Source organism: Arachis hypogaea, chromosome 11 (genome assembly GCF_003086295.3).
Source record: "Arachis hypogaea cultivar Tifrunner chromosome 11, arahy.Tifrunner.gnm2.J5K5, whole genome shotgun sequence".
NCBI classification, from domain to species: Eukaryota; Viridiplantae; Streptophyta; class Magnoliopsida; order Fabales; family Fabaceae; genus Arachis; species Arachis hypogaea.
This window is the reverse complement of record NC_092046.1, coordinates 40,846,604-40,857,639: the sequence shown is the minus strand read 5'-3', so window position 1 is coordinate 40,857,639 and position 11,036 is coordinate 40,846,604. Positions and strand designations below refer to the sequence as shown.

Sequence of the window (11,036 nt, the reverse complement as noted above, 5' to 3'; positions counted from 1 at the left end):
ATAATTTAACTTTAATTTTTAACTTTCAAGATGCATGAGAAGTTGTAACCTTTTATGCATTAGATAATTTAAAGGATACTTATTATATATAGAAAGTTAAAAATATTCTAAACTTAAAAATTAGTTTTTTAATAACAAATTAAATTTGTTCAAAATGGAGAGTTAAAAAGAGAAAGAGAAAGTTGAAACTTTTTAACTAATTACAAAGAATCACCACCATCAAAACTATTAAATTTGAGTATATTAAGTGAAGTTTAAGAAGCAAACCAAAAAGATAAATCTAAAAGTTTTCTGTCTCTCTTTATATAGTGTCTCACTTTAACTAATTATTTTTTATGGATGAATTCCGCTAGGGAGCCAATGAGAAATCTCGACAATATGTACAATGGGTTGGTTATTTAGCCCAATAAAAATAAATAATAAATTCAAAAACTCCCATTCAATTATTTCACATCAAATTTCAAATTTCAAATTCTCCAATTTCAATTTTCAAATTTTTAAAAAATCCAGATAGTTATTTTAAAAAACTAACCATCTGAAATCCTAATTTACTAAAACATTTCACTTCAATACTCTCTTCTTTTTCAACCGGCGACCACCCCACATTCATCAATAATCATCCCATTTCACTGTCCCTACTTAACTTGCCACACGCCACTCACCCTTAGTAAAAATAACCATCCACTTAAGGATAAAAATAATCATCCGCATACCTAATGAATTGAACATCTAACATATTTTAATTATATATAACTAAACCCAATCCAATTAAAATAATCATCTATATAAAAATTAAAATAACCATCCGCATATCTACTAAAATGACGATCTTAAATTGATCATTAAAATAGAAGAAAAAGATGAATAACCAGAAGAAACAACTATTGTGGTGAAACATAGTTTTGAAGGACTAGGCATGACGAAAGCGGCACTGTTGTGAAGCATAGGGCTCAAATATGAAAGAAGCTAACCATGTTTGGATCTGAAGAAGAAGAAGAGCATGGTGATATCATCGGTGAGAAGAGGTTTGAAGGAATGGGAGAAAGCGAAGCCGGTCCGGAACAGAGGCGCGCAAAAAAGCAGCAGCAACGTTAGGCTGAGCGTCGGAAGGCGAGGCGCGTCGGACTGACCGGCGAAGATGAGGATGGTGTCGGTGGGAGGATGCGGCAGCGTCGGTATGGCCGGCGAGGAATTCAGTGACGCGAGGTGAGGACCGGAGAAGATGACGGTGAGTTTTGAACGTGTATTGGAGATTACGGTAAGATTAGAAATAACCGTATGTAGTGTGAATGGGTTTAAATACTAATTCTAATCTTTCAAAATTTAAAATTTGAAATTAAATAATTAATTAATAATCTGATTTTTAATTATAATTTTTTTTATCCATTGTACACATTGTATACAATTAGTATTGGTTTCCAATACTTTTTCTTTATGGATAGTATTCAAATCACGAACAAAATAATAAGAAGATTCGTATTAGATTATGAAAATTAATCTCATCCTTATAATACGACGACATTATTTCAAAACATATAAAATAAAATAATAAAGTATAGTTTAATTGATGTGCACAATAAAATAAATATGAATTGAAACTTATAAAATAGCAGTCAAATGTGGATAACAATGGTTGTCTTCTATCCTAAGGTACTATATTAAACTGCAAATTAAATTTATAATTATTAGTCAAAAGTTTTACAATTATGTATTATTTTTTATTATTTTATTTGAAAATAATATATTTTGATATTGTGTTTTAGGATTACTGGCATCAAATTTTGATAATTTCAAAAAATTTTAAATGCTTTATGTCTTAATTCTTTTAGCAAAACTTCAACAACTCATAAAAGTTAACACAATAGATAGTTATAAATCAAAATGATAGACAAGAGTAAAAGTTGCGATGATGATACTTGGTAATAATTAATAACGATCGGATGAAGAGGATGTGGAAGGAGAACAAGGTAATATAATAGTGGCGATGAGACAATAACATGTATATGTATAGAGAACAATATATAGTAAGAGAAAGAATAGTGTTTGATATAGTGAGGCGATATAATACAAATATAAATTAATAATTTTGGAAGAATAATGCACTTAAAGATTGTTTGAAAAATTAAATATAAAATTAAAAAAATATTTTTTATCAATTGAAACTATGAATGAAGATAAAGAAGTGTTTTCAATATAATTTTTTATCTTTGCTTTAAATTAAATACTATTAAAAATAAAAATAAACTTAATAACGTTTCTAAATAGTTAATTGTAAATAATGTTTCTAAATTTTTATTTTTATGTTGTTACACATAATAATAACATAATAAATTTGTTTAATATCTTATTTAATTTAAATTTATAAATTTTATACATTCTAAAAGTTAAATAACTTATAAAATTTTTATTTTTTTTTTTAAATTTTTTTATTCTTAATGTTTAGATTATTTTATTAAATTTATAATTTAAAAAAATATATAAAAATTAATCTCTTCACAATAATAGAAAAGCGGCTAAACAGGCACTATCGTGCCTGTTGAGCCACTAGTAGATATAACATGTAAAACCATCAGCTCAATTAACATATAGATACAATTATTCAACAAGATAAGCCAAATACAAGATGTACACCGAAACAATATACACAAATACAAATCATATATGCCTGTCCTACTGGCTATCAGCTCACGTGTCAATTAAACTGTTAGGACCCGACACATCCAATAGCTAACCCGAACACAAATAAAAATTAATGATAATGTCACTCTTCTTATGTATTAGTTTTAAAGTATTCTTATAATAAGTCATTATCACAACAAAATAAAATAAGAATATATACTTAAATATATTTTTAAGAAATTTTGTGTTAGATATTTTGGTCTCTAAATAAAATTTTATTACATTAAAATTCTTAAATTTTATAAAAATAAGATATATATGTCCTTCTTCATATTTTTGAGAACTTATTTATTTAAATAAAAACAACGAGTCTAATTAAAATCAAGACTTTTATTATCTTATTTTGTAAAATTCAAGAAATTTAACATAATAAAAAATTTTTGAGAACGTAAAATATCTTATCTAAAATTTTTTAAAAACCTATTTGAATATATATTTATAGAATAATATATAGAGAATAATTTACTAAATTACAAAAAGAAAATGATAATACCAAATTTGAAAATGAGGAAATCAATTTCTTAGAATATGATACGAGTATAATTAAAGCAATATAATAATATATTAAGTTTCCCCTCCCAAACTTGCTATATATAAAACCTTAAATGAACAACCAACTCATGGAAGCAAAATAGAAACTAAACTAATCATAATAAAAAGATGTCTAACATAAACAACATGACAATAATGTTATCAAACTACTTTTACTCTCTTTCCCAAACCCCTCAGAGGCTGAGAAAAAGGGTGCTAGCAACATGGACACCAGAGCAAGAATCGAACCAAGTGAGGCAGAGGTCTGGTGCAGACATGAAGAGGAAGCTGAATTGGTATGATCTTATTGCTCTTGGTGTTGGAGGAATGCTTGGTGTTGGTGTCTTTGTCACCACAGGTTCTGTGGCACTTCACCACTCAGGTCCTTCAGTATTCATATCATATATCATTGCTGGAATCTCAGCTCTTCTATCTTCTTTGTGTTACACTGAGTTTGCTGTTCAAGTCCCAGTTGCTGGTGGAGCCTTCAGTTACTTAAGACTAACCTTTGGTCAGCTTCCTTTCATTCCTTATTTAACCTCAATCATTATATCTTTAACATATTAGAACAACAGATGAATAGTTATATCTTTAACCCAATAAAATAATAGAAAATCTGGTTTTTCTATCTCTGAAAAAGATTGAATTTTAAAAGCTTAGTCTGAGACATTTTATCCCATATCTGTTTTTAGTATAATATATTTATATGTCTCGTTATTTCTATATTTCTATCTTGTTTCAACCATCAAATTCAATGATACAACTATAAAATTGTCGTTGAGGAAGGGACCATATCCACATGGCATCGACCGTTGTGATCACTATGTAAACATTTTCCCGTCAATTTTCACATTGCAACGTAACCAGGCCACAATTTATTAAAACTATATGCGGTGGCCTATTTCATTAAATATTTTATTGTGTAATTTGTGATGAAACTATTTTTCTTAAAAATTTAAAAATCGATAGAAAGAGACACATAAATAATTATATTTATGATATTCTCTTGTATAAGTGTCTCTTTCTGGATTTGTGTTATTTTTTGAATATGTTTTTTTTTGTCTTATATTAAAATTTTTTATTTTAGGGTCACTAATAATCGAATTCTAAATTTTTAGGTCATGAAAATTCTGTTATCATGTCATGAAATTGCTGCTCCTAAAAGTTTAAACTAAGAGAAAACACATTAATGATTATATCTTTAATATAATTTTACTATAATAATGTTGATTCTCTTCCACTACTATAGCTCCTTCTGAATTTTACCTATATTTTCTTTCTAATTAATAATAAAATTTTGATTATCTGTGATATATAGGAGAATTCATGGGATATTTTGCTGGGGCAAACATACTAATGGAATATGTGTTTTCAAATGCTGCTGTTGCAAGGAGCTTCACAGAATATTTGAGCTTTGCTTTTGGACAAAATGATCCAAATGTGTGGAGAGTTGAAGTTCATGGAATGCCAAAGAATTACAACATGTTGGATTTCCCAGCAGTGGCTCTAATACTGCTTCTTACTCTCTGCTTGTGCCATAGGTTAATTTGTTTCTTCCTTTAATATAACAGAAATCTACGTTTTCTTATTGTTACAAAACAAACTATGTTTGGTATCATTTTGGTGTTGGTTTTATAAATGATTGAAAGGATAAACTACTACTACTACTACTTTTATTATTATTGTTGTTATTATTTTTATTATTATTAATTGATTGGTGCTAGTGGAGTTTGAAAATGACAGGTTCTTTTGTTTATTTGTTATTAATTATTTTTGCAGTACTAAGGAAAGCTCCATATTGAACCTAATCATGACAATCTTCCATGTGATTTTCTTTGGATTCATCATAGTGGCTGGTTATTATATTGGAAGTACAAAAAACTTGGTTAGTCCAAAAGGGATAGCCCCTTTTGGTGTAAGGGGTGTTCTTGATGGAGCAGCAATAGTATACTTCAGTTACATTGGGTATGACTCAGCTTCAACCATGGCAGAAGAGGTCAAACATCCTTACAAGAATCTTCCCATTGGAATTGTGGGTTCAGTTCTTATAACCACTTTGCTTTATTGCCTTATGGCCCTCTCTTTGTGCATGATGCTTCCTTACAATAAGGTGAGTATCAGTGTCACAACTATATGTCAAACTCTAATTATTTATCACCATATACATTATATTATATGTGCTTATCAATTCTATATATATATGCTTCTTTACAACTTACAAGCTTCAATTGAACTTCACAACTTATTTCATCACATGTTTTGGTTCCCACAATTTGAAGACTAAGTCAATAAAAAAATATAGAAAATTGATTTTTAATTAGTCAATTCTAATATTTAAATTTATAATTTTAAATACTAAAATTAAAGATTTATGATTTAAATTATAAAATAATTTTTAAAAAATTAACTAATATTAATTAAAAAAATTGATTCCTTAACGTTACTTTTAAGTCCACTTATAAGTTTTCACACGATTAGATATATATTATACATAGTTTCTAAATAAAAGAGTAAAGTATTATTTTAAACGTTTGGATTGAATCTTAATTTAGTTTCTAATGTTTTAAACGTTATATTTTAGTCTTAAAAACTTTTAAATATCTTATTTCAATTCCAAAAATATATAGTTTTAAGCAGTAGATTTAATATTGTCTCATCATTAAATTTGACACAATAATTTGCATATTAAAGAGCTAATAGCATTCGATTTTTGTATATAATAGGTAAAATTAATCCACTAACTATCACTAATATAAAAAAATTTTCTCTAATTTTAAAACATTGATGATTGATTATTAAAATTTGGACTTTTATACAAAAAAAAAATTAAAAAAAAAAGTATCACAAAAAAATTTTAGTTATTTTTTTTTCTAATACATACAAAAAAATATAACTTAATTAGTAATGTTATTAATGTCACGTCACTTATTTTATTAATTATTAGACTCAAATTTAACGGTTTGGACCATAACTATTTACTATGTGTATAACAGTGAGTTTAATATATAATAAAGATAAGAACGACTTATTTTCTTTCAGTATGTAATATAAGCTTTTTGTAGTGATAAATTGAAGATACGCATTATATATTAATTATTGCTCTTTTGTATGCATGATTTGATATGGTAGATATCAGATAATGCATCATATTCAATTGCTTTCCTTAAAATTGGTTGGAATTGGGCAAGCAACATAGTTGGGGCAGGTGCAAGTTTGGGGATTGTGGCATCTCTCTTGGTAGCCATGTTAGGCCAAGCAAGATATCTTTGTGTCATAGGAAGGGCAAGGTTGGTGCCATCTTGGTTAGCCAAAGTGCACCCTTCAACTGGCACCCCATTGAATGCCACACTATTTTTAGGTAAGCAAAATAAACTATATTATTGTATTTAAATAAATTACAATTTCGATTCATAAAAATTTAGAATGTTAATAAATTTATCTATAAATAAATAAAATCAATTTTATATTTATATGTAAAAAGTAAAAAACTGGCGTTCTTACTCATAAGAATTTTAAATATGAACAAATTCACACTTGAATAAAATTATTATTAAGATATTTTATTACATAAAAATTATCTTTTGTAAATAGTTAAATTTATCAGTATTTTAAAGTTTCATGATTAATAATAGTACCCAATTATATTTTATATATACTATTATTTTATATGTCTTCTAGATTAATTATTAAGACAAAAAACTAATTATTCAAACTCAATTAATTAGATATACATATTTTATTATGTTATGTTAGGCCATCTGAACAAATTAAATCTCTATCTTTAATTTCTTCTAAAAAAATATCTCATCTACTTGACATTCTCATGCACCTTTTCTATATAATAATGTTTCTTTAACTGTTACTACACAGAGTACACATATCCCTTCCGTGTAACCAACAGTCACATGGAAATGACTAAAAAATATATGTAATGTTGCTACTTTTGTTGAAAAAAAATAAAAAAGAAGTTATGCTTTGAAGCTTTATTTAATTAATTATTTTTATGAACTCCGTTCATTATTCCATCTATATTTTGCTTTATTTGGCTATATATATATATGTTGAGCAACTTTTTGTTAATATAATTAGGCTATAAAATTTTTATTTTTAAAAATTGTTTATAAAAATTAATTTTTAAAAGATAATTTTTCAAAAGTTGTAGTATTTATATTTAGTAAATTAAATTAAAAATAATTTTTAATAAATATAAATAACAACAAATGCGTTTAGTAAATAATTTTTAAAATTTAAAAATATTATAATAAATATTAATATAAAAATTAAATTTGGATATTAATTAATAAATGAGATTATATTAGATTTTTTATTAATAAGTATAAGCTAATTTTAAAAAGTTTTTTTTTAAATATTTTCAAAAATATCTTTAATTTTTAAAAATTATAAGCACAAACATATAAACTTTTTTATTTACTAAACACAAAATAAAATATTTATGCCACTCCTTCAAAAAATTTTACCAAACCAAATCTTATCTGATTTTTTATCAGTCTTCTTATATAATAATTATTTAAATAAGGTTGAGAATCACTTAATCACATAAACCTAAAGATTATATGTTATGATTTGTTATTATTTTTTATTATATTATTACCATTAGAAAGCAATTTAAAATTATATTATTAGAAATAAATATTTTTCATTTTTATTTAAAAATTAAAATTGTACAGTTACTTATACCATATAAAACTAATCAATCTGCTGCTGCAGCAACTTTTACTTAATTTTTTGTCCTATAACCTCACACTCTTGAATATTACCTGAAATTCTAATAATCAAATAGTAGTAATTAAAAAATTTTAAAAAGTAACTCGGTTACCACAAAACATTATATGATCAAATCATATTAATAACTCCATAAGTTCAAATAAGTACTTATTGTTGAAGCACTCCTCATACTTAGATGAGATATACTTTCGCTCTCTTAATTTATTAGATGCTCTAAATTAGTTTTATGGTATTTAAATCAACTTATTTTAGTTGAGTGGTTATATCATTCATCTGTCGAGAGTTTAAATTTTGTCTTATGTATATATTAATTACTAATAATGACAGACTTTTAAATAGAATTCAGGTTTACAATTAGATTTTTCATTAAGCTATCGTATTCGGGGCACATATCATGAGAAAAAAAAAAAGAATTACAGTGATCAAGAGTATTAAAGTAGTGACTTTTAAAATAGAGGTGATTAATAAATTAAATCAAAGTAGAATAATGACTTGCTTTCAGATCTCACAATAATTTTTCTACCTAATTTCACTAGTCCTATTAAGGTGGAACAGGTTCACGTCTAAATTCACAAACATCAGAATACTAGATAATAAAACTACTGTCTACACCTATATGTATAATAAATCCTTTCTCACCGTCGTGTGAAAAAATTTCGTTTTTCACTTCCTCGATTAAGTTTATTTAATTTCATATCATGTTAAACTTTGTATTTCAAAGACACCCAAAAAAAAAAAAAAAATTGTATTCCATAAGTCATCAAAATTTGGTTAATTTATATTTATATATATTTATAGTGTAGATTACTTTTTGTAACCGTCATGTTTTTCATTTCCTTTTTAATTTATTTTTCTATACTCATATATATTATTCCACAGATCTATATACTTATAACTCATATGCGAACAAACTGATTCGGGTCGATTGAACCACATCCACATCCGTGCAAGCCTCTAGAAATAATGTGAAAATAGTTATAATGAAAATCAAACCTAGCTACTATATCTTCAAATTTTGAAGGTTACTTGCATACAACCCTTAATCAATAAATTAGTTGACTTTTCACTTTTATATCATATGCAGTATATACATCTATACATAAAACTGTGACTTGACAGGTACCAAATACCCGGTAATACTCTAGTACATGAAAGCATTATGTTGATTCATATCTTTTTTATTATTTAATATTAAATATAATGTATATATTTCTCAAATTAGATCCTTATTCCATAAAATAACACACATACCTAAATCGACACACATTATAGGTATACCGTATATCACAATATATATTTTTTTTTCAAAAAGAAAAAAATTGTACTTGATTGTTATCTTACAATAATATCTAATTAATTCCAACCCAAATATTTCCTGTTGATTGTATTTGTAGGGCTATGCACAGCATCAATTGCACTTTTCACGGAGCTTGACATTATAATTGAGTTGGTGAGCATAGGCACTCTTATGGTGTTCTACCTTGTAGCCAATGCTCTCATCTACCGTAGATACTCCATCACCCAAAATACCCATAATGCCCCTCCTCTCTACACACTCTTGTTCCTTTTCCTCCTCTCCCTAAGTTCACTATGCTTCTCCTTATCATGGAAATTCAATCAACAATGGTGGGGCCTACTCCTCTTTGGTGCTCTCTTCATAACCATCACAGCATTTTTTCAACTTGTGGTGGTCATGCACAATAATAGTAATAAAGTCGTAATAACCCTAACTCAACAAGATCCTCCTCATTGGTTGGTCCCATTTATGCCTTGGCCACCCGCTCTGTCCATATTCCTTAATGTTTTCCTAATGACAACGTTGAAGCTACTCTCTTTTCAAAGGTTTGCTATATGGTCATGCTTCATCACACTCTTCTATGTTCTCTATGGTGTGCATTCTACTTATCAAGCTGAGGAGATTGAGATGATGACTATTGTTAATAATAATAACAATAATCCATCATCAGCTGAATCCAATTTGCAAGCTAAGGTTGAAATACAAGTGCACTAATTATATGTTGAAGCATATATATTACTCCAATAATTGACAAGCGAAGGAGGTTGAAATTCAAGTGCAATATTATTAATCATTGTTAATTGAAGCATAATCAAATAACTTGATCCAAAGTTAGTCTAGTTGTATATATAAGCTAAGGCTGAAACTCAAGTGCTTGCATTATATCTGGCGAAGCAATTTCTTCAGCATGCTACACTAATTAATGTTAGTTGGCAATAAACAGATATAGATTATGGTTGAAATGATAATTATATTGATAGGGTTGTTAATTATATAGCAATGATGGGAACAACATATTTGAATCTTTTGTTGAATAGTAGGTGTAAAAAACACTATTATGTTTTATCAGGATGAGAGAGAGGGAAATGCAGAGGACTCCAAGGCATTTCCTTACTAAATTTTCTTCAACATGTGCGAGGTGTAATAAATTCAATGTGCTCAAAATATTTTGAAATGATGAATAGAGTAAATTAATATCTTTTTAACAGAATATCATATACTTAAGTTATTATGATATCGCTCATAAAAAGAATATTATATGAACCACTAAAATATTTACATAATATAAGAACATTTATTTATTATCTTATGAACTTTTCTTTAAAAAATATGAGATGGAAATTATCTTTTAAAAGACATTACATAAAGTTGAAATGAAGTAGCACGCAATTAGCTTTAAATCCTAATTATATACGTATACTTATATGCATTAACATTGTAAGGACTCGATTTTTGGTAAACAGAAATTTTTGACTATTTTGTAACTTATTTCGTAGAATATAAAATTACAGTTCATCATGATTTATGATTTAGTGAGTCGGATTCAAATAAAAAAATAAATAAATAAAAAGACAAAAATAAATATTAAATATGATAATAAATGAGTCAAATTTGATTTTACGAGAATAATAAATTCTTTTAGTCAAATTTGACCTAGGAGAGATCTACTCACATTTATTTTGATCCCCTTTTTTTTATTATAAATTTTTTGATTTGGAGTTTTCTTTTAATGACAGTTTTGTGCGTGTCAAAAAAAGTCAACTCTCCGAAAAACCATGGAATC

At 26.7% G+C, this 11,036-nt stretch overlaps 1 protein-coding gene across 1 annotated transcript; it reads left to right on the top strand.

Annotated features, from left to right (window-relative positions):
* The first annotated feature begins 3,299 nt into the window (after nucleotides 1-3,299).
* On the top strand, nucleotides 3,300-10,383 carry LOC112720739 (cationic amino acid transporter 6, chloroplastic). The gene is made up of 5 exons (XM_025771793.3): nucleotides 3,300-3,721; nucleotides 4,529-4,751; nucleotides 4,990-5,320; nucleotides 6,340-6,568; nucleotides 9,351-10,383. The coding sequence occupies exons 1-5, from the start codon at nucleotides 3,340-3,342 to the stop codon at nucleotides 9,965-9,967; spliced, it is 1,782 nt and encodes a 593-aa protein (XP_025627578.1). The 5' UTR covers nucleotides 3,300-3,339; the 3' UTR covers nucleotides 9,968-10,383.
* The last annotated feature ends 653 nt before the right edge of the window (nucleotides 10,384-11,036 follow it).